The following is a 25086-nucleotide window of genomic DNA, read 5'->3' as shown; positions in this document are numbered from 1 at the left end:
ACTGAGGACTAATGCTTGCAGAGATCAATCCTTAATTGCCTGATGTTGACAACATACTTAGAACTCCTCTACTTTCTCAGAAGACTAAGGAAATTTGGCATGTCCACCACAATTCTCACCAACTTTTGAGCCTGGCCCCAGAGCTCTGTTTACCCCATCCTTGAACTCTGCTCCCCCTGACCCCCAAGCTCTGCTCCCACCCCTACCTTGAGCTCTGCTCTTTCTCATCACCCAACGTTACCTCCCCCCCATTCCACAAGCTTTGAACCCACAGGCTGCTGCTGGTTGTCACCAGCCCAAACCTGTATCTCTTCACTCCCCTTCACAGCAGACTTTTATGGGACAGGTGTAAAACAGGCAGTATCTGCTGCTGCTCCCCCTCAATTGCCTCACTCTCTGTTGCTGCTTCTGTCTGTGACGTCCAGCTGCCCGTTCCATCACAGCAGAGTTTTGGTGCTGCCAATGGTCGTCTTGCTCCTTGTCTAAACTCCAATCTAGGGTAGCCCCAGTGGCACTTATCCTGAATCCCAGTATAGCCAATGGGCACAAACAGTCCTTACAATCTTACACTGGAGCAACTCATTTAACCATGGTAGGTTTAAAAAAAAGCAACTGCAAGCAAGCTCTAAGTATCTGTTGCCCTGTTTATTCAACTTTTGGTAAGCCTTGTGTGCTTGCCTTGGTTTCACAGCAGGGTTTTGGAAAGCATAGGAAACGTACGGACACACCATAAAACGTTAATGCACGTTAAAATATCAAAGCGACTGAACACTCAACAAACAAATGTTTCCAGTAAGCTGCAGAATCAGCCAAATCAACAGCAAAGATCAAAGTAATTTAAGTGCAAATTATGTCCAGGGCAAATTGAGTTTCCGGAATCTTTTGCACTAATCTAAAAGTCATTGCAATAGCAGCTGGTCTGAGCCACAAAACTGGCCATGTCCCTCAGATCACATTAATCATCACTGCGGGTTTCCACCAACACCTCTTTGTAGGTTTATGTAGAGGCACTTCAAACGCAGGCAGATGTTTATGCACCAGGACATATCTTGGCATTGAAGGAGTGTTTTTTTTAATGTTACAATAGAGTAGGCAAATATACCCCAAAGAAACCAGTTAACATTTTCAATATAGCTTTTTATTAAGATAATTTTAGTTGTTTAAAATCAAATTTATCACAGATTTTAGATTAAATACTGAGTAAAAAAGCTTATTTCTTGTGATTCAGTTGTATTAATCAAACTGTATCATGTTGCCAATCTTAAATATATTATGGAATATTTTAAGTTTTTTTTCTAAAATTATGTTCTAAAGTTTCAACTTGGCTGATTCATGATAGATTTTATTGTGATATGTGGATGCATTTAAGCAGCATCTTGATAAAAAGCTTCTCAAGACTAGAACAATTTGAGGTTCAATTTGTCCAAAGTGGAAACTCTGTGCCTATGTATTTAAATTGCTAAGCTCATACATGCAACAGGCTCATCAAATCTAAGTCAAATTTGGAGATCAGTACATTGAAGATTTCATAGGCACTATCCATTTCAGCATACTTAACCCCACCATAGCTAGACTCAAGCACTCTTTAATGTTAGAATTTCCCCCACAGTCTCTAAATATTGGACCAACAACCAGTAGTGAATCACATCTAGACAGAGTGACCATTGAATCGATGGCAATATTTCTGTCTCTGAGCCAGAAGGATTGGGTCCGACACCCTTCTCTGCTGCCCAGAAACTGGAATTGAGAATTGACACTGGATAATGAGTGATGTCTGGCAGGACATGTCTGGGTGCTGATGACCCCTCCTCCCATTGTAAAAGGTATCTGTGCTATCTCTAGCTTTGGTTGCATGCACTGACAAAAGTTACCTTGAAGGTAAGCAGTGGGGGGAAGACAACAGCTACTTTTTGCAATAAGTGCAAGAAGATTCAAATGACTGAGCTTCAAAATAGGACCTGCACTGGCAGAACACAAGTACTGGGTGGACATTTGCCATAATCTTCCTCAGGGGTAAAATAAAAACCCACATTGTTCCTGAGACATTGTTGATCTTATATTGCATGAAGTAATCACTCAACCTCACTTTGGCTCTTTATTTACATGAGTAAATGAAATTAAATTTTGAAATTAAAATATTGTACAAAAAGTAGGCAAATAGAACTTTGTAATTGCTATAAGCATATTTTTGCTGAAGTACTTCTCAAATCTACCAGTCATACAAGAAGTGCGAAATAGATTACTGAAAGTGTTTCAAAGCTTTCACTGTTGGATTTGCTTATGTTAAAATGTCTTTGTGCCTTAACATCGATAATAGATCAGAAATTAAAATAATAGGAAAGTGGGACAGGGCAACATAGGTGGAGAAAGTGAATTCATCATCCATTTGAATGTGATGCCCGACAGGAACTGTCTGTAGTACCAGGCATCCACTCCCGCTCTCCACCTTACAGGCTGTATTCTGAAAATGTCCGCAACTTGTTGCCTTCAGTTAGCAGCAGCCTGTTACATTTGTGATTTGGATAAAATTAATTTTATTCATTAATATTAATATGCAAAATAACAGTGCTGCTTCATTTGTCATTTTCCTATTTCTCGTTTTCTCAGCTTCTCTTAGCCTTTGCTTTCAATTAACCTTTTCCTCTAATTGTCCTAATCTTCTGTATATCTTTGGTCTCTTTTAAATCAATGCTTTATGTTACTTCTCATTAATCTTATTTTCTGTCAACCTTTATCTCCTGTTTTTCAAATTTCTATTTCTCCAATTCCTCCCTAGTTTACTGTTTGAGTTTCTACTTACTTTTTCTTCTCCTTATCTCGCCTAACATTCTACTGAATTAAAACAGAACAATGCTGGAAATACTCAGCAAGGCAAGCAGTATCTATAGTGAGAAACAGAGTTAATAGGGGTTATTCACCGGCTCCGTTAGCCGCAAGTGGGAATTCACTCGCCCTCTCAATTGGGTGTTGGGCCTAAAATGGGCTATGCACCAGGCAGCAAAGCATTTTGGATTCAGCTGGCCAGCCCCACTGGCCCCAATCAGGTTCCGGCTCAGAGTAGGCAGCAACCTAATAGTTATGTTAACATATGATTAGTAGACTGGAGGGCCCATTCAGCAGTGTCCCACCATTCACCCAGGCAGTCTTTGGTGCTAGTCATGTGATCATGACCAGCATGAACCTGACATGTTGGATCCTGAGGGGAGGTGGGGGGATGGGGATCGAGTAGGTATGTGCACCCCTCTGCCACTGTGGGGTTACAGAGGAAGTGTCCTCCAAGAGTCATGGGGTTCTGTGATCTCAGGCTGGGGGCAAGGGGTTAAACTCAGCACTCTCCACTAGGTTGGGCGTTTATTGGCTGGACTGCCCCTTCAAGGCCTGGGAAAGGAATTGTTCAGTTTCCAGATGGTGAACTCAGACATCATCCTGGGTACAATATTCATTATTGTCTCCATCCTCTAATATCTATGAAGTTGCCTGGTCACTTTAATCTCCCTACCGCCTGGACAGCTGGAAAGCTTCCACATCACCATTCAGCAGAAGGGATACTCATTCTTTTACTAGGAAGTTATAGGTGTGAGAAGATCCCTTTCAAGTCCTCTGACTGAAAGAAGTCAATCACTTTCAAGAGGGGGGGATTTGCCTTCTACACAGCTCTTCACTCAGCCCCATTGTATCAACACAGCATTTATTTCATGTCTTTCAGCCTTCATAGAAAACTAATAGCCTTGGAAATATCTTCAAACCCTTTGAAATTGTTTGTTTCCATTCAATTTCAAACCAATCCTTTTAACTCCTTTGATTGAGAGTTTAATGGATTTTACTCATCCTGCAGTCAGCTTATTTATTCACCTTTGCCTTCATGTTTGAATCCCAAGTGCCCCCATTGTTCCTAATGACAATGTTTACACAGAGGATGAACTGAAAAGCATTTAGCTGCTTTGAAGCTGCCTGCAGCTATAGCCACAAACAACCCCCAGGGCACTTGGAAGACCCTCCTTCTGCAGCCTGGCAGCGGCAGAGGGGCACGTGGGCACTGCCCCGATTTCCTTGATCCTACTCAAGGTTCAAGCTGCTGTGCCAAGGTTGTGGGCCCATGTGCAAAGGGATGTACACCACTGGCATTGCCTGAAGGGGGCCCAAGGGGGGAGGAAGGCTAAAGGGACCTCTGAGAATGGTGGGGGGCTGAGCAGTGTTTGAAGGGAGTAGGTAGAGGAGGTCTGAGATGGGAAGGAGATAAGAAGGTCTGAGGCGATTCAAAGGGGCTGAGGAGGATTTGAGGGTGGAGGGGAGCTGAGGGAGTAGGGTCAGGCCTCTCTCAGGCCTCTGTTGTGTGGTGGGATGTGACCTGTTATTTCTAAGTTGGGGGGAGGATGCCATCTTTGCTGAGGGGCTGGAGGTGCGCCCCTGTCAACAGGGGACAGTGTCAGCACTGCTGACTGGCATGTTTCCTGAGATTTGCATCTATCAGGTGGGAGAATTTTACCTGACAGGCATTGTTAGTGCCAACACTGTTCAGTTCTTACCACTGACCTGGGCATTTAGAGCCAATTTGGGTAAATCACACCCAATATTTTATGTCAATGAATTTCAACAAAACATCAAAGTTGTCCTGTTCCATGGTTTCTCTGACTAGTCCCTTCCCTCTCTTGACTTCTCATCTCTACAACCCACAGATTCCAGCAGCTACCATAACACTTCCTCATATTCTGCTTTCTGTAAGGACGTTCCCATTCTATGTACCTCAAATGAGGATTTCCACCCAGTGTGTCCAGATTATTTGCTGCCCCTCGAGTTTCCATTGGGCTTCAATTGAACGTTGCAAAAGGCCTAGGACGGACATGTGGACAAAAGAGCAGGGCGATGTGTTGAAATGGCAAGTGACAGGAAGGTCTGGTTCCTGCTTGTGAATGGACCGAAGATGTTCTGCAAAGCAGTCGCTGAGTCTGTGTTTGGTCTCGCTGATGTCGAGTAGACCACATTGGGAGCAGCGAATGCAGCAGACCAGATTAAAGGAGGTGCACGTGAAGTGATGCTTCATCTGAAAAAGTGTTTGGGCCCTGGGATGTTAAAGGGGCTGGTATTGCACCTTCTGATTGCATGGGTAAGTGCCATGGGCAGTGGATGAGGTATGGGGCGTGATGGAGGAGTGAACCAGGGTGCCCTGGAGGGAATGGTCCCTGTGGAATGCTGATAAAAGGAGTGAGAGGAAGATGTGTTTGGTGGTGGCATCATGCTGGAGTTAGTGGAAATGGCAGAGGATGATCCTTTGAATGCGCTGGCTGGTGGGATGAAAAGTGAAGACAAGTAGGACCTTATCCTGGTTTTGGGAGGGAGGGGAGAGCAGTGGTCTGGGGGATGGTTCGGACACAATTGAGAGCTCTGTCAATCCCACTGGGTGGAAAACCACAATGTGGATATGCTGGCGTTGGACTGGGGTAAACACAGTAAGAAGTCTGACAACACCAGGTTTAAGTCCAACCGATTTATTTGATAACAAACTCACTAGCTTTTGAGGTTACCCTCTTCACCTGATGAAGAGGGTAACCTCGAAAGCTAGTAAGTTTACTATCAAATAAATCAGTTGGACTTAAACCTGGTGTTGTCAGACTTTTTACTGGCAAACCACAACCAGGGAGGAGCACAAAAGAGCGCTATTTTGAAAAGTGACAGTGGCGAAAGAACTGAGAGAATGGGATGGAATCCTCATAGGATGTGGAGTGTGAAAAGATATAGGTAGCTATGAGAATCACTGGATCTGTAATAAATACTGATAAACAGTTCATCACCAGAAATAGAGACAGAGATGTCAAGGAAGGGAAGAGAAATGTCAGAGAAGAACCATGTCAAGGTGACAGAGATGTGGAAATTGGAAATGAAGTTAAAACATTTTTCCAGGTCCAGATGAGTGCATGAAGTGGCCCCAAAATAGTTGTTGTACCGATGAAGGAATTGTGGGAGGGGGCCTGAGTAGGACTGGAATAAGGAATGTTCCACATATCCTATAAAGTGACAGGCATAATTCGAACCCATGCAGCTGCCCATAGCCACACCTTTTGGAGGAAGTGAGACTTGTTCAATAAGAAAACAAGTTCAGCCAGACAGAGGTGAGCAGCAAATAGGAATTGTCCAGATCTCTGTTCAAGGAAGAAGTGAAGAGTTCAGACGCCATGCTGGTGGGGAATGGATGTATGGATGGATTGGACATCCATGTGAGGAGAAAAGGATTTGGGCCAGGGAACTGGAAGTTGTTGTAATAAGAACATAAGAACACAAGAAATAGGAGCAGGAGTAGGCCATCTAGCCCCTCGAGCCTGCCCCGCCATTCAATAAGATCATGGCTGATCTGTCGTGGCTCAGTTCCATTTTCCCGCCCTCTCCCCATAACCCTTAATCCCCTCTCTTATCAAAAACCCATCAACCCGCGTCTTAAAAATATTTAGCGAGGCAGCCTCCACCACTTCAACAGGCAGAGAATTCCAGAGATTCACCACCCTTTGAGTGAAGAAGTTCTTCCTCAACTCCGTTCCAAACTGCCCCCCCTTTATCTTGAGGCTGTGACCCCTAGTCCTACTGTCCTTTCTCAGCGGGAAGAGTTTCTCCACCTCTATCCTATCCATCCCATTCATCATCTTATACGTCTCAATGAGATCTCCCCTCATTCTTCTAAACTGTAACGAGTACAAGCCTAGTTTATTCAGCCTCTCCTCATAGCTCAACCCCCTCAACTCCGGCATCAGCCTAGTAAACCTCCTCTGCACTCCCTCCAAGGCCAAAATATCCTTGCGTGAGTACGGCGACCAAAACTGCACACAGTACTCCAGCTGCGGCCTCACCAATGCCTTATACAGCCTCAGCAAGACCTCCCTACTTTTATATTCAATCCCCCTCGCTATGAAGGCCAGCATCCCATTTGCCTTCCTGACCACCTGCTGCACCTGCAAGCTGGGTTTTTGCGACTCATGCACAAGGACCCCGAGGCCCCTCTGCACCGTCGCCTGCTGCAGTTTTTCGCCACGTAAGTAATAATCCTTCCTACCATTATTCCTACCAAAGTGGACCACCTCGCACTTGCCAACATTAAATTCCATTTCCCAGTTCCTGGCCCATTCGCCCAGCCTATCTAGATCCTTCTGCAGACTCTCCACACCCTCTGCACAATTTGCCGTTCCACCAATCTTGGTGTCATCAGCAAATTTCAACACCATACACTCGGTTCCCTCCTCCAGATCATCTATATAAATGGTAAATAGCTGAGGCCCCAGCACCGACCCCTGGGGCACTCCACTAGTCACCAACCGCCAATCCGAAAAGCACCCATTGACCCCCACTCTCTGCCTCCTATTTGACAACCAATTCTCTATCCACGCTAACACCCTACCCCCAACTCCACGCCCCCTTACCTTCTGCAATAACCTCTTGTGAGGTACCTTGTCAAACGCCTTCTGAAAATCAAGAAAGACCACATCCACCGGCTCTCCTTTATCCACCACCCTAGACACATCCTCATAGAACTCCAGTAAATTTGTCAGACACGACTTCCCTTTAACGAAACCATGCTGCGTCTGCTCTATCAAGCAATTCCCCTCAAGATGCCTCGCTATTTCCTCCTTGATGACGGATTCTAACATTTTACCTACAACAGACGTTAAACTAACCGGCCTATAATTCCCTGCCTTTTGCCTGGCACCCTTCGTAAACAACGGCGTAACATTAGCCATTTTCCAATCTTCTGGCACTTCCCCGGAATCCAGCGACGTCTGGAAAATAACCACCAAGGCATCCACTATCACCTCCGCCATTTCTTTCAGAACCCTCGGATGCATTCTATCCGGTCCTGGGGATCGGATGGTGTAGGGCATTGGAGGAACCATGGATTAGGTGGAAATGGACTGGACAAGAGAAGAGAGGATGGATCAAGATAGGAGGAAATTAGTTCAGTGGGGCAGGAACAGGCTGACATGGTGGGCCTACCAGGAAGTCCTATTTGTGGATTTTGGGAAGTAGAAGTAGGCTGTTCAAGGTTGGAAGGCTAAGAGGTTGGAATCTGTGGAGGGAAGATCTCCAGAGGAGATGAGGTCGTTAACAGACCTGGAAAGAGTGGCTTGATGTTCTGTGTTGGGGTTATGGTCAAGGGGAGGCAGGAGGAAGCATCTGAGAATTGGCGCTCAGCCTCTGTGAGGTAGAGGCCAGTATGCCCAAATGGCAACATCACCAGCCTTGTCAATGGATTTGATGACAAGTTCAGAGTTGGTTCTGAGGGAATGAAGTGCAACAAGTTCACAAGGAGACAGGTTAGAGTGGGTGAGAAGGGCAAAGAAGACAGCCGATGTCACACCAACAGTTCTCAATGAAAAGATCAAGACCAGGTAAGAGATCAGAGGGAGGGTTCCAGATGGAGGGATCAACTGTATGAAGGAGGACTCCTGCCAAAGAAGTGATCATAGAGATAATTTGATTTGATTTGATTTGACTTATTATTGTCATATGTATTGGGAAGCAATGAAAACTATTGTTTCTTGTGCACTATACAGACAAAACAAAATATACTGTTGCAGTTACAAGTTAGGGTGTAGAGAAGGATCAGCTTAATATATGATAGGCCCATTCAAATATCTGACAGAAGCAGAGAAGAAGCTGTTCTTGAGTCAGTTGGTATGTGATCTCAGACTTTTCTATCTTCTGCTTGACACAAGAAGTTAAAAGAGAGTATGTCTGGGATATGTGGGGTCCTTGATTATGCTGGCTGTTTTTCTGAGGCAGCAGGAAGTGTAAACAGAGCCAATGAATGGGAAACTGATTTGTTATAGAGCCATAGAATCCTACAAAGCAGAAGGAGGCCATTCTGCCCATCAAGTCTGCACCCAGGCCCCATCCCCACAACTCCATCATTTACCCTAGCTAGTCCCCCTGACACTAAAGGGCAATTTAGCATGGCTAATCCACCTAACCCACACATCTTTGGACAGTGGGAGGAAACAGGAGCACCTGGAGGAAACCCACGCAGATGCAGGGAGAATGTGCAAACTCCACACAGTGACCCAAGCCAGGCACTCTGAGGCAGCAGTGCTAACCACTGTGCCACTGTGCCACCATTTGTATGATGGAATGGGCCGTGTTCACAGCCTGTTGTAGTTTCCTGCATTCTTGGTCAGAGCAGGAGCCAGACTGTGATGTGATACATCCGGAAAGGATTCTTTCTCTGGTACATCTGTAAACATTGGTGAGAGTCGTGGCGGACATGCCAAATTTACTAGAGCCCTGGCAGTGCCCACCAGGCAACAGACAGTGCCAAGTGGGTGATGCCACATGGGGGGGAGGCCCATGGGGGCAGAGCCAGCCGGCGGGATGTAGGGGTTGGCACAGTGGCACACTGCTATCTGACAGCACCAGGGACCTGTGTTCGATTCCTGGCTTGGATCACTGTCTGTGTGGAAGTTGCATATTCTCCCCATGTCTGCGTGGGTTTCCTCCGGGTGCTTCGGTTTCCTCCCACAGTCCAAACATGTGCGTGTTAGGTTGATTGGCCATGCTAAAAATTGCCTCTTAGTGTCCTGAGATGCGTAGGTTACAGGGATAATTAGGTAAAATATGTAGGGATATGGGGGTAGGGCCTTGGTGGGATTGTGGTCAGTGCAGACTCAATGGGCCAAAGGGCCTCTTTCTGCACTGTAGGGTTCTATGATTCTATGATTCTCACAGAAAGAAAAGACTCTGTGTGCATATGTAGATTCAAACAAACTCACAACACATTTTATTGAAGAGCTGCTCTCTGTGCTGCATCAAATGAAAGTAAAACAGTAGCCTAAGTACAAACCCTAATGACATCAACATCAAATCATTTGATCAGCTCTTAAAGCAACCTGCACCCTTTTTCCTAATATATAGCAGTGGCAGAGAGAGTTGATGAGGGTAAAGTGATTGATAAACATCCAAAGGATATTTTATAAAGTGCCTTAGAACAGGCAGGTCAGCAAACTCATCCCATCGCATCATTCATGGATACAAAGTTACCTGAGTGACAGGAAACAGAGAGTTGTGGTAAAAGCTTGTTTAATAGGCCATAGGAATGTATACTATGCTGTTCCCCAGGAGTCAGTGCCAGGACTACTACTTTTCTTGATATGTATATTAATGACTTAGACCTGAATGTACAAGGCAACATTTCAAAATTTGCAGGTGTCACAAAACTTGTTGGTTTTGTGAACTGTAAAGAGAAATGTGATAGACCTCACAAGAACATAGACACTCTATTGGAATGGTCAGGCACATGACAGCTGAAATTAAAGGAAGAGAAGTATGAAGTCATTTATGTTGGTAGGAAACATGAGGAGAGGCCATACAAAATAAAGGATACAATGGTAAAACAGGTGCAAGTGCAAAGGGTACAACTCATTGAGAAATTTAATAAGGCATACAGGATCTTGAGATTTATAACTAAAAGTATGGAGTAAAAGCTTCCCAAAAAAGTCTTAAAGTGGGACCGTTCCTGATCTGTTTTCTTTTGGGTGGGTTTATTATTATACCTTCCCATGCTTTGTCAGTTTTTCTGACAGCTGGAAGATTTGAGCCAGTGGGGGTGGGGGTGGATCCTAAGCACGCTGCTGGAGCTGGCTTCAGACTGCTCGGGGTTTCATTGCGCAGGGCGTCTTGATCTCTCACCGAACTGGGAGACTTCGTCCTACCCCCCCAACATCCATTGGATGCCAGACGTACCCCCATCATCGGCGGGATGTTCTCCCTCCACATCAACTTAGATCACCAATACTGGGACATCAGGACACTCCCAATGAGCTCCCTGGTGGACCCACTATGCTCCACCTGCATGCCCCCCTTTACAGACCCTCCCTTGCAGAGTGCCCCTCACCCTTTGTAGAGACCCCCCTGCATAAGCTCACCATCTTTGTGCATATCCCCAGTCATAGACTCACCCCCCCTCAGCCCCAGTCACACTCAGTCCCCACCCCCACAAGCCATACACCCTGGCACACATATGGTGCCCAAAGAGACATTGCCAGGGTGTCAGGTGGGCAATGACAGGTTGTCAGGTGGGCAACGCCAGGCTGTTAGGTGGGCACTACCAGGCTGGTACTGGCCAATAGGCACTGCTTGTCCATACCCCTAGCCACCCAGGGGCTTCAGTGGATTGCACTATTTCTCTGAAAGAGCATCTCACCTAGTCCCTTACCTTTACCCTGGCAACCTCACACATTTTACCATGACTAATCCATCTAACCTACACATCTTAAAAAACTAAAGGGAAATTTAGCATGATCAATCCACCTAACCTGAACACCTGTGGACTGTGGGAGGAAATTAGGATAACCAGAGGAATCCCACGCAGACACAGGGAGAATGGGCAAACTCCACACAGACATACACCCAAGACTGGAATTGAACCCAGGTCCCTTGCACTGTGAGGCCGCAATGCTAGCCACTGTGTGCCCTCTTTTACAAGGATGATTCCAGAGATGAGGAACTTCAATCAAGTGGATAAATTGGAAAAACTGTTTAAAGTTAAAGTTTTAAAGTTTATTTATTAGTGTCACAAGTAAATTTACATTAACACTGCAATGAAGTTACTGTGAAAATCCCCTAGTTGCCACATTCCGGCACCTTTCGGGTACATTGGGGGAGAATTTAGTATGGCCAATGCAGCTACCCCGCATGTCTTTCGGACTCTGGGAGGAAACAGGAGCACCCGGAGGAAACCCACTCAGACATGGCGAGAACGTGCAGACTCCACATAGACAGTGACCCAAGCTGGGAATTGAACCGGGTTCCTGGCGCTGTGCAGTAGCATTGCTAACAACTGTGCCACCGTGCTGCCCAACCCAGCTGGGTTGTTCTCTTCAGAAAAGAGTTGATAAAAAATGTTTCCAACTGTCAATAACTAGGGAGCACCAATTCAAGATGATTGGAAAAAGAACTCAATGTGGCACGAGGAAGTTAGATAATTACCTGAACAGAAAAAAAAATTTGCTGGATGACAGGATAGGGCACGGGAATTAGACTGAGTGGCTCTTGCAGAGAGCTAACATGGTAATGGTTGTCTGAATAGCTTCCTTTTGTTGTGTAGCCATTTATGATTCTATGAATCAGAATAATTATGTGTAGCAAGTAAGTGGTCTTGATAACGAGCAATTATGTGCCCAGAAATTTATCTCGGTACCAAATATAATAAGGTTATGAATGGGATAAATGTATTTCATGTTCTCCTCTTCCTCAGCAGTAACACCCTTAACTTATAAAAGTATTTATTTCTCCGTATTGGCTTTGGTAATTACTGCACAGTGAGCAATAAGGAAAAGAAAACATTAAATCCAATGTACACAATGTTAATTCTATCGGGAGAGTTGATGCAGACTTGATGGGCCGAATGGTCTCCTTCTGTACTGTAGAATTTTTTATGATTGTATGACAATGTACAAGTGGTTTCAATCAATAGCATAGATTATAAAAACATGTTTAAAAAATTACCATTAGCTCTGACAGTAAAGTGAACAATACTTATTTTAAGCTTCTTTTCATTGAGTAGCTCAAATATAAAAAAAAATTGATATCAAAATTTTCTCACAGTCAAGTAATTTTGAGCAATATTCTAATAGTTTGGAGCTCTTCTGCTTCAGCTATCAATTATTGAGATAGATGGGATACAAAACTGTTAAAATGATCTCTTTGAAAGAAAATCTGCAAGCTCTCTCTTGAGGTCTGGTGGTTGAGTTTCAAATAGCACACCATATTTTTTGATTCCAAGTCAATTGTCTTAACCTGTATTCATTGGGACTCCCAGACCAATTTAGAAAGTGATATAGTGCTGGGATGTAGGTTTGTTTGAGTTGGGCATCCAGGACTAACAGAAGCAAGCTTCTGTCTATTGTGAATTGGACAAGTATTAATTTACATGGTAATATATTTAAATGAAACCTTTCAAATTCGGAAGGAAAGCTGATATTACCATCATAAATATTCACTAATGCCCTGCCATGGTTCACAAGTGTGGCTTCAGTTCTAAAATTACATGTCCAATACAGTCCAGGGATTGCTTTGACTTTGTTCGATGGCATAAAAAAATGAATTATTGGTTCAGTATCTCGTTAAATGCTGCTCCCAATTTTTGTTTCCATTACAGCAAAACTAGTAATGTCATAAATGAGTGGCCAAGCCAATATTGCTCTTTGAAATTGCCATTGGAAAGCCAATATTATCTCTCTTGAGTTACTGAGTTATTGCCCCCTCTCCCCTCTCTCCTTGTGCTGCTGGAGAAATTCATGGCAATAATCTGAGACCTTCAGACTTCTCCAATAGGGCTAAACTTATATCACTCTACTCTTACTCCAAAGACCTTGCCCATTCCACCTAGCTTTCACAATGAAAATAACTGAAAATATCTCATTATTTTTGTAATCCTCAAGTTATACATTATTTTTGTGTTTAAATGTGTAATATTCTGATAAGTTTACTCTTCTGAACATGTCCTTTCCACTTATCCAACAGACAGGCAGGCAGAATTCATGAAGTAATTTACAGAACATGGTAACTGTTGGATTTTGAGTGAACTATTGACTATTCTAATGCAGTGAAATGTAGAGCTGATGAAGGTTTGTTCTCAGATACCATTACATTCTTCTGTAACTGATACCAGCCATTAATATTGGGAGGCCATTATTTTTCAGAGGCACAATTATTTTGACATCCTGATCTGCAAACCAGAGAGCAATTCTGCTCAAAATAATTTTGGGACATGCAATATTTTGAGACACTTCTATTCTCCTATTAACACATTCTGCTCTTCTAACTTTGCCACTATTAACACTTCTCAGTCCCTAATGGTACCATTAACAGGCCCTTTGCCTCATGCCCAAAACACCTTTGCCTATCTCTCGTAAAAGGCGGCACAGCGGCACAGTGGTTAGCACTACTGCAGGGACCCGGGTTCAATTCCAGCCTCGGATGATTGTCTGTGTTTGCATGTGCTTCCTGTGTCTGCATGGGTTTCCTCTGGGTGCTCCGGTTTCCTCCCACAGTCCAAAGATGTGCTGGTTAGGTTGATTGGCCATGGTAAATTCCCTCTTAGTGTCAAAGGGGCTAGCAGGGTAAATAAGTGGGGTTTGGGGGACAGGACCTGAGTGGGGTTGTTGTCAGTGCAGGCTTGTTGGGCCAAATAGCCTCCTTCTGCATGTAGGGATTCTATGATTCTATTATTGACTTTTCATTTTGCCCCACTCCCTCTCCAAATATATAATTTGTCATTTTGACTTTGTGTGATGGTGTAAAAAAAATGAGTTATTGGCTCAGTATCTCGTTAAATGCTGCTCCCAATTTTTGTTTCCATTACAGCAAAACTAGTAACGTCATAAGTGAGTGGCCAAGCCAATATTACTCTTTGAAATTGCCATTGGAAAGCCAATATTATCTCTCTTGAGTTACTGAGTTGTTGCCCCTTTCCCCTCTACTTGTGCTTTGATCCCTTTTCAGTTCTGTAGAGGGTCATGTAGACTCAAAATGTTATGTTTTAGTTTATTATGTGGGCTTACATCAACACAACAATGAAGTCACTGTGAAAATCCCGTAGTGCCTGTTTTGTACACTGAGCGAGAATGCATCTAACCAGTATGTCTTTCAGACTGAGGGATGAAACTGGAGCACCTGGAAGAAACATACACAGACACGGGGAGAACGTGCAAACCGCACACAATGACCCAAGCCGGGAATCAAATCCATGTCCCTGGTGCTGTGAGGCAGCAGTGCTAACCACTGTGCCACCATGCCTCCCCACTCAGGGAAACTCTGTTTCTCTTTCCACAGATGCTGTGGACCTTTTGACTTTATCCAGCATTTTCTGTTTTTATTTCAGATTTCCAGCATCAGTAGTATTTTGCTTTTGTAAAGCATCCTTGGGAGGGAGGAAATGTGACTTTGGACCTGTTGGGTGGAATCTTGCTGAGATGGTGATGTTTTGCTTGCTGGTTGGAGAATAAACGAATGGCCCACAGAACCTCATTATAAAAAAGTTGTGGAACTAAAAGGCAATCTGGCAGTGTTAAGGCCAGCAGCAGGCATTGTCCTGGAATCAAAACCCTGAGGGTGGAAGTCTTGCTGGCCATTCAGAGGCTGACAGCTCAACCTCAGCAGCGCAATAAAGAATGCTGTCACATCCTCACAGAGATGGCAGATGGATAGCTGACCTGTTCACATAGAAGTTGCAATAGGTTTGGAAGAAGCAGTGCTGGGGCATCAGAGTCTGTAACACAGCAGGGAGATAGAGCAGTAGCTGCAGAAAAATATAACTCTGCACAATGTCTTCTCCTAGGCTGGAGGCAGACTCCATGCTCCTGAACAAGAAGCTGCCTGGCAACGAAGGTATGCATATCCATTCAGTGCCTTTGTGCATGCCACCCTACCAAGATCTTAATTTGAGTCCTCTCAGCAAAGCAGCCAGCATAATTAAGGACTCCACGCGCCCTGGACATTCTCTCGTCAATCTTCTTCCATCAGGAAAAAGATATAAAAGTCTGAGGTCACATAACAACTGAGTCAAGAACAGCTTCTTCCTTGCTGCTGTCAGACTTTTGAAGGACTTCCCTTGCATTAAATTGTTCTTTCTCTACACCCTAGCTATGACTGTAACACTACATTCTGCATTCTCTCTTTTCCTTCTCTATGAACAGTACGCTTTGTCTATATAGCATGCAAGAAACAATACTTTTCACTCTACGTTAATATGTGACAATAAATCAAATCAAATGAAAATCACTAGTTTCATTAAAATTGTAACTCATTTTTTCCCATCAAATTGAACAAAATCATTGTATGAGCATCTCTTCTTGAAATGTGTAAATAGATCGAGAGAATTAATTGGCTTTGACCGCTTCAGATAAGACACAAACTTGTTTGGAAGAATACTGAAATAAAAACAAGACACCAAGGATGCAGAAGATCTGAAATAAAAACATAATGTGCAGGAGAAATTCAGCAGGTCTGACAGAAACTGTGGAGAGTAAATCAGTTCACATGACTCTATTTTGACTCTTCTTCAGAACTGAAGGGATCAGTATCCTGACTTTTCTTCAGTTCTGAAAAAAAATCACACTGAACTCAAAACACTGACAGGGATGTTTTGATCTCTGGATGGCCATATCCCACAGGAATCCTGGAAGGGGCACTGGGAAACCCCAACACAAAGATTTTGCCGAAATTGCGCAGGCAGTTTCAACTTCCATTTGGCGTTTACCTTGCATCAGGAAACTTCCAAAACTCTGAGTAAAACTCAGAGGCTTCAGCCGATTCTAGCTCATTTAGCAGAATAGTTACCCATGGAAAGATAGAAGGAATGAAACAAGTTGTAAATTCTGGGTAACCATACTACTGAGAACCCCCACCCCATTAGCCCCATCACCAGCAACCTTTCCCCAACCATTACTCTCAACCCATAACCATCACACTAGCCATCACGCCCACCCTCAACATCACACCCAGTATCCCCAATCCTAACTAACATCCCCAACTATCACCCCACCCACACCCCCAACACCAACCATGATCCCAAACCCCAGCCATCACACCCCTTGCCTCCACAGCTAATGAAAAATTACTGAAAGACATTTAAAGAAACTTAGCATTGCCAGGGCTGGCTTTTCCGAACAAAGGACTCAGTTAAATGGACATTTTTGGTCTCAAACAAACTCTATTTGGGACAAGAAGCAGCCAGCATTATAATATTGTGTTCCTCTCTAAATTAAAGTCTAAAATCAATTGCTGATGAAATGGCATTGTTGCAACCATTGTATTTGTAAGCATGCCATGTACATGCTGCCCACCTATGTTTGGGTTGCACACCCGAATAATAAACCAGATGGTCAGGAAATAGTCTTTGTCACCCAGGAGACGCCCTTGGTCTTTTGTAGTGACACATATTACACTGAACTGGAGCAGAATAAAAGCATCAGGACTGCTGTAATGATGCGGGGCATTACTGAGTGCATAATGGAGAGGGTATCAGCTACGTTTTGAGTGAGCGGTAGACTTGGTGGATCTCTGAATTTATATGTTGCACTCACAAAGCTAAGGTCCACACCTAGACCATCATTCTGACAAAATCACATGCCCTCTTTGGAAAGGTAGAATGCAATGTCTTCTCCTTTTCTCTCCTGACTTACTGAGCTTCAGTTACTTCCCTGAGTTGATGGCAACCTGAGGGACATTGCCTGCCTCAGCTTAGAAGGGGCTCAACATGGTGGCTGTCAGATATATAGTGGGAGGTCTGAGAAATAATTTCTTTTGACAAGGGGGAAACACAAAAAGGGCCATGCACCCAATTTTAACTACCCCCACCTAATACAAACTAGGCAGTTTGACCATAGGTGTCACTGACCTTGCCCAATCCCACTTTTTTTCCTGTTATGTCCAAATATTAACTTGTTGTCTTGAATAGCTTAGCCAAATATCTGCAGGAAGTGGCTTCCTGTTTTAAATTTTCACATCAAGGTGAATGATTATCTTTAAGACTAAATCTGCAATTTCAAGCTAAGAGCTTAGCGGGGGAACAACATCAGTTCCTTGCCCTGGAAAACGCAACACGGATTCGGAAGCAGAAGCATGGTTTAAAATATAATTTCCAGGTTTTCCTATGAGCCAGGAGTAACATGCTGTCAAGCAGACTGTGACTGTATTTATTTTGATGGTTTCAAGATGAATTAAATGGATAATGGTTTTATAAAGTGAGTTCTGAATTAGTTTATTTGTTTTGAATTAGTGGGAAAAGTAAGTCCATACCAGTGCAATTATTTCAATGCTATGTCTATTCGTGAGGATTGTTACAGATGGACGAGAATAAGGTCTCTCAAAAGTCAAGATGTCGGAAGTTGCTGCCACTTTTCTTTATAATAATACTGAAATACTGACCATGGGTAACCTCACCACTGGTTTGTATTATTACTCACTTATGGGACGTGGGCATCATAGGGCTGCCTTTTCCAAACAAAGGACTCAGCTAAATTAACATTTTTGGTCTCAAACAAATTCTATTGGGTCAAGAGGCTGCCAGTATTATAATATTGTGTTTGTCTCTAGAATTAAGGTCTAAAATCAATTGCTAATGAAATGGCATTGTTGCAATCATAGTATTTTGAAGAATGCCATGTACATGCTGCCCACCTACGTTTGGGTTGCACACCCGAATCATAAAGCAGATGGTCAGGAAATAGTCTTTGTCACCCAGGAACACCTCTGGTCTTTTATCGTGACACATATTAGACCAGCATTTATTGTCCATCCCTCATTACCCTTCAGAAGGAGATAGTGAGCTGCCTTCTTAGACTACTGCAGCACATGTGGTGTAGGTACACCCACAAGCACTGATGGATACAGAATTCCAGTATTTTGTCCCTGTGATAGAGAAGGAATGGGCGATATATTTCCAAGTGGTGGTGAGGGATTGGAATGCCCTGCCTGCTGCAGTTGTAAATGCGCCTAGTTTGGGGGCGTTTAAGAGATCTATGGATAGGTTTATGGACGAAAAGGGATTGGTATAGGCTAGTGGGTCATTGTTTTTGTAACTGGTCGGCGCAACATCGTGGGCCGAAGGGCCTGTTCTGCGCTGTAATGTTCTATGTTCTATGTTCTATTAAGTCAGGATGGTGAATGGGTTGGAAGGGAAATTCCAAATGATTCTCCATAAGAAGTCCTGCCCAGTGTGTAAATCATTAAGCAAATTATGGCAAGGAAGACATAATGTGGAGATGCCGACATTGGACTGAGGTAAACATAGTAAGAAGTCTCACAACACCAGGTTAAAGACCAACAGGTTTATTTGGTAGCAAACGCCACTAGCTTTTGTGGCTCTGTCCCTTCGTCAGGTGAGCGGGGAGTTCTGATCACAAACAGGGTATATAAAGACACACACTCAGTTTACAGAATACTGATTAGAATGCACATCGTTACAGCTAATCAAGTCTTAAAGGGGCAGACAATGTGAGTGGCGATAGCATTAAGCATAGGTTAATGAGATGTGTATTGTCTCCAGACAGGACAGTAAATGAGATTTTGCAAGCCCAGGCAAGTCATGGGGATTACAGATAGTCTGACATGAACCCAAGATCCTGGTTGAGGCCATCCTCATGCGTCCCGAGGCTTGGTACATTGGGGAGACCGTGCAGACGCTACAACAACAGATGAACGAACACCACTCGACAATCACCAGGCAAGGCTGTTCTCTTCCTGTTGGTGAAACTTTCAGCGGTCACGGGGACTCGGCCTTTGATCTTCAGGTAAATGTTCTCCAAGGCCTTCATGACACACAACAGCGCAGAGTCGCTGAGCAGCGACTGATAGCCAACTTCTGCAAACATGAGGGCGGCTTCAACCGGGATCTTGGGTTCATGTCACACTATTTGTAACCTCCATGACTTGCCTGGGCTTGCAAAATCTCACTAACCATCCTGTCTGGAGACGATACACATCTCTTTAACCTATGCTTAATGCAATCTCCACTCACTCCACTAACCCTTTAAGGCTTGATTAACTGTAAAGACTCACATTCTAATCAGTATTCTGTAAACTGAGTGTGTGTCTTTATATACCCTGTTTGTGATCAGAACTCCCCACTCACCTGACGAAGGGACAGAGCCCCAAAACTAGTGGTGTTTGCTACCAAATAAACCTGTTGGACTTTAACCTGGTGTGGTGAGACTTCTTACAAGGAAGGCATACCCATGAACTGCAAATTTCCAGAAGTTCCTGGGAAAATTTGGTCCACTCTGCTATTATCTTGGCAAAAATGGCAGCATCCTCAAATTCCTCGTGTTCCATGGAGTTTTTCCATTTGCACAATTTAAACTGTTCATTTTCCAGCAATCTCTGGCCCCTCTTGTAGTTATTTCCCATTTTATTTGAATTGAAATCCACCAGGAAAGATGTAAAATTGGTTACTGATTTACAGTCGCCGATTTGAACAATCACGCAAAGTCAAGATCAGCATCACTGACTTCAAACTCTTACAATATAAATGGAATCATAGCTGTTCTGTAGCTGGGATAATTTTTAAAATCTTTCTGATATTTGCAATGCTTTCTCTGAGCCCAGAAAATCAGCTGGAGAGATACCATCAGGGCAAAGACCGCAACTAAAAGGAAAACAAAATTAAGATTATTGACATGCGCATCTCTTTCCTGCATGAAAATGTATTTTAATCCATTGATACTGTAAGTGAATAGTTTTGTGCTTTACCTGGAAGTGTTTGGCTCATTATGGTAAAGCTAATCCAAGCTCCCATCTGCAGCAAATAAAAGAGCACATATTAGATCATAAAGCTTATCTACTCATACCAATGCTTTTCAAATTTTCCAAGGAACACCGATACAACTTTTTCTGCTGCCATACCTGATGAAGACAGAAGTCTAATTTTTCTACTTCTTGTCTCCCCAAACTAATTTTAAGATGGATTGAGTAGGGCATTGAAGGAAAGCCATGTAAGGATAGATTATACTGAACATTCCTGCCCCAAAGGCATTTGTTCAGGTATTGGCAACATCATAGAGTCATAGGATCCCTACAGTGGCAAAGACTGCCACCCGACTCGTTGACCCTGCACCGACTCTCTGACAACAATCCCGCTCGAGCCCCATTCCTGTAACCCCACATATTTACACCACTAATCCCCCTAACCTACACGTCTTGGGACACTAAGGGACAATTTAGCATGGTCGATCCATATAATCTGCACATCTTTGTATTGTGGGAGAAAACCCATGCAGACACGGGAGAATGTGCAGATTTCACAGTCGGTCACCCAAGGCCAGAAATGAACCCAGGTCCCTGGTGCTGTGAGGTCGCAGCGCTAGGCACTGTGCCCCCTTGCTGCCCTGTGTGGGTAACATAATTTTTTGCTCACACCATTCTTTTCACATTTGCTCTGTTCAAATGTTGGATGTCAAATGCTTCTTTACGGTCCCAGATCCAGAATACAAAACTGTCTTCAAGGAGCAGTGGGACTTCAAGCTGTGCAATGTGTAACAGATAGATTTTCCTTGCTTTCAGGAGTTTGCCTCTGCCACTCTTTGGTGGCTGATGCTTCTAAGATTAATATTACATGGCAATTAGAATATTTTACAAATATACATACTGTGAAGATATGCTATATGGGTTTGTCATACAACGTTATTAAAGTCAGTCTGAAGCAGTCAGCCAAATTATTTGAAAGACAAAATAATTAATTACCTCATATGTATAGTTGGGGCAGGAAACCAATTTGAAAAGCCATGTGAAAGGATTATATGTAGGCCTCACAAAATGAGTCTTTGTACCTCAAGGAAAGCAAAATATAGATGTTACGACAATTAACACTAAATAAATCGCATATAAATAATATCTTTCTTGTCTGAAATCACTTTAGAGCCAATGTTGTGGGCTTGCAATCAAAATTGCAATGTAGCAACATGGCAGCTATGATGTACACAATAAGATCCTACAACAGCTATGACATATAAATCAGATAAACTGATTTAATGACATTGGTTGAGGAATAAAATATAGGTCATGACTTCAACAAGACTGTTCTTCTTCAAAATAATGTCAAGAACAAACTGGATCAGTTTTCTTTTATTCTTTCATGAAATGCAGATGTTGCCGGCTATGTCAGCATTTCTTGCCCAAATCCAATTGCACTTATGAAGATGGTGATAAACACCTGCAGTCCATGTAGTGTCGGTACGCCTTCAGTGCTATTAAGAAGGGAGTTTCGGCATGTTGGCCCAATTGCTGCCTCATAGTGCCAAGGACCTGGGTTCAATTCTGGCCTTGGGTGTCTGTCTGTGTGGAGTTCTCTCTCTGTCTGTGTGGGTTTCCTCCAGGTGCATTTGTTCCCTCCCACAACCCAAAGATGTACAGGTTAGGTGGATTGGTCATGCTAAATTGCCACTTAAATCTATAGGTTAAATGGATCAGCCATAGGGCAGGGGAGAAAGCCTGGGTAAGATACTCTGTCAGAGAGTCGGTGCAGATTTGATGGGCTGAATGGCCTCCTTCTGTGCTGTAAGAATTCTATGATTTTGACCCAGCAACAGTGAAGGAACGGCGATATTGATCCAAGTCATAATGACTTGGAAGGAAATTCCAGATGGACATTTCTGCTGTCCTTCCTGACTGTGGTTTTGGAAGGTGCTGTCGAACTAGCCTTGGGGATATGCTGCAATACATCTTGCAGAAGGTACAGACGGCTGCCACTGCAAACGGCTGCCACTGCATATAACTGGTGGAGGGAGTGGACAATGAAGATAATGGTAGGTGTGTCAGTTAAGCAGGATGCTTTGTCCTGGATGATTGTTGGAGCTGCAGTCATCCAGCCAAGTGGAAAGTATTCCATCACACTCCTGAATTGTTCTTTGTATATGGTGGACAGGCTTTGGGAAGGACTCGGGAACCATGGATGACAAGGGAAATTGTAAGCTTTATAATTGTTGCTATAGGTCTAGGCATGTAAAAACTGATGGAGCCCATGGGGAGTACAATGAAAGTAGGAAAGAACTTAAACATGGAATTAGGAGGGCTAAAGGGGGCCATGAAAGTCTTTAGCAAATAGGGTCAAGGAGAAGGTTGTTTATGCATATATTCAGAGCAAGAGAGTAGCAAGAGAAAGAGTAGTCCCACTCAAGGACAATGGAGGGAAGTTATGCTTCAAGCCACAGGAAGTGGATGAGATCCTTAATGAGTGCTTTGTAATGGTATTCACCAAGGAGGTCAGGCATAGGTGTGTGAATATACTTGAGAACGTCAATATATCAAAGAAGGAAGTGTTGAGTATTCTAAATTGCATTAAGGTAGTCAAGTCCCCGAGCTGGATGAGATCTATCCCAGGTTGCTGCAGGACGCAGGCGGAGAAATAGCTGGGGCCTTAACAGATATCTTCAAATCTTCTTTAACTACAGGCCGCATTCCAGAGGTCTGGACAATAGATAATGTTGTCTTGCTTCAGAAAGGAAGCAGAGATAATCATGAAATTGTAGGCTGGTGAACCTAACATCAGTGGTGGGGAAGATTTTGAAGAAGATACTGAGGGACAGGATATACACACAGTTGGAGGAAAATGGACTAGTTAGTGACAGACAGCATGGTTTTTTTACATTTTTTTTTGAAAAGGTGACAAAGGTATGGCGGAGGTGATAGTGGATGCCTTGGTGGTTATTTTCCAGACGTCGCTGGATTCCGGGGAAGTGCCGGAAGATTGGAAAACGGCTAATGTCACGCCGTTGTTTAAGAAGGGTGCCAGGCAAAAGGCGGGGAATTATAGGCCGGTTAGTTTAACGTCTGTGGTAGGTAAAATGTTAGAATCCGTCATTAAGCAGGAAATTGCGAGGCATCTTGAAGGGAATTGCTTGATAGGGCGGACGCAACACGGTTTCATTAAAGGGAAGTCGTGTCTGACAAATTTACTGGAGTTCTATGAGGATGTGTCTAGGGCGGTGGATAGAGGAGAGCCGGTGGATGTGGTCTTTCTGGATTTTCAGAAGGCGTTTGACAAGGTACCTCACAAGAGGTTATTGCAGAAGGTCAGGGGACATGGAGTTGGGGGTAGGGTGTTAGCGTGGATAGAGGATTGGTTGTCAAATAGGAGGCAGAGAGTGGGGGTCAATGGGTGCTATTCGGATTGGCGGTTGGTGACTAGTGGGGTGCCCCAGGGGTCGGTGCTGGGGCCTCAGCTATTTACCATTTATATAGATGATCTGGAGGAGGGAACCGAGTGCAGGGTGTCGAAATTTGCTGATGACACCAAGATTGGGGGAAAGGCAAATTGTGCGGAGGGTGTGGAGAGTCTGCAGAAGGATCTAGATAGGCTGGGCGAATGGGCCAGGAAATGGCAAATGGAATTTAATGTTGGCAAGTGTGAGGTGGTCCACTTTGGTAGGAAGAATGGTAGGAAGGACTATTACTTACGTGGCGAAAAACTGCAGCAGGCGACGGTGCAGAGGGACCTCGGGGTCCTTGTGCATGAGTCGCAAAAACCCAGCTTGCAGGTGCAGCAGGTGGTCAGGAAGGCGAATGGGATGCTGGCCTTCATAGCGAGGGGGATTGAATATAAAAGTAGGGAGGTCTTGCTGCAGCTGTATAGGGCATTGGTGAGGCCGCAGCTGGAGTACTGTGTGCAGTTTTGGGCGCCGCACCTGCGCAAGGATATTTTGGCCCTGGAGGGAGTGCAGAGGAGGTTTACTAGGCTGATGCCGGAGTTGAGGGGATTGAGCTATGAGGAGAGGCTGAATAAACTAGGCTTGTACTCGTTAGAGTTTAGAAGAATGAGAGGAGATCTCATTGAGACATATAAGATGATGAATGGGATGGATAGGATAGAGGTGGAGAGGCTCTTCCTGCTCAGAAAAGACAGTATGACTAGGGGTCACAGCCTCAAGATAAAGGGGAGGCGGTTTAGAACGGAGTTGAGGAGGAACTTCTTCACTCAAAGGGTGGTGAATCTCTGGAATTCTCTGCCCGTTGAAGTGGTGGAGGCTGCCTCGCTAAATATTTTTAAGAAGCGGGTTGATGGGTTCTTGATAAGAGAGGGGATTAAGGGTTATGGGGAGAGGGCGGGAAAGTGGAACTGAGCCACAACAGATCAGCCATGATCTTATTGAATGGCGAGGCAGGCTCGAAGGGCTAGATGGCCTACTCCTGCTCCTATTTCTTATGTTCTTATGTTCTTATGTAATTGATGAGGGAAGGGCTGTGGATGTAGTTGATATGGACTTTAGTAAGGCTTTTGACAAGATCCCACATGGCAGACTGGCAGAAGAACTAAAATCCCCATGGCTAGATGAATACAGAACAGGCTTGGTTATAGAAGACAGAGGGTAGCAGTGAAAGGGTGTTTTTCAGAATGAAGATCAGTAGTTAGTAGTGTTCTGCCAGGATCTCTGTTGGTTATAGTGTATATGAATGATCTGGAGGAAAATGGTGGCCTGATTAATAAATTCATGAATGAGACGAAGGTTGGTGGAGTTGCTGATTGTTCCAGAGATTGTCAGGGGGTACAGTAGGATATAGGTAGATTGGAGACTTGGACACAGAAATGGCAGTTTAATCTGGACGAACATGAGATGG

General features: G+C 44.0%; 1 protein-coding gene across 2 annotated transcripts in view; it reads right to left on the bottom strand.

Moving 5' to 3' along the window:
* Nucleotides 1–25086, bottom strand: part of LOC145343407 (trans-2,3-enoyl-CoA reductase-like) — a 194461-nt gene that overhangs the window by 9897 nt on the left and 159478 nt on the right. The window contains exons 10-12 of one of the 2 annotated variants that reach the window (XM_080189630.1): nt 21217–21302; nt 20227–20272; nt 19999–20122 (exon numbers count right to left, since the gene is read on the bottom strand). In XM_080189630.1, the coding sequence (XP_080045756.1) occupies nt 19999–20122; nt 20227–20272; nt 21217–21302 (256 nt within the window). Of the gene's footprint in view, nt 1–19787; nt 20123–20226; nt 20273–21216; nt 21303–25086 lie in introns of those variants that run through there. The other variant, XM_080189631.1, reaches the window with a different exon arrangement.

The sequence above is a fragment of the Carcharhinus amblyrhynchos genome, chromosome 5, assembly GCF_965287045.1.
Source record: "Carcharhinus amblyrhynchos chromosome 5, sCarAmb.v2.hapA, whole genome shotgun sequence".
Lineage (NCBI taxonomy): Eukaryota > Metazoa > Chordata > Chondrichthyes > Carcharhiniformes > Carcharhinidae > Carcharhinus > Carcharhinus amblyrhynchos.
This window is presented reverse-complemented; position numbering and strand designations above follow the sequence as displayed.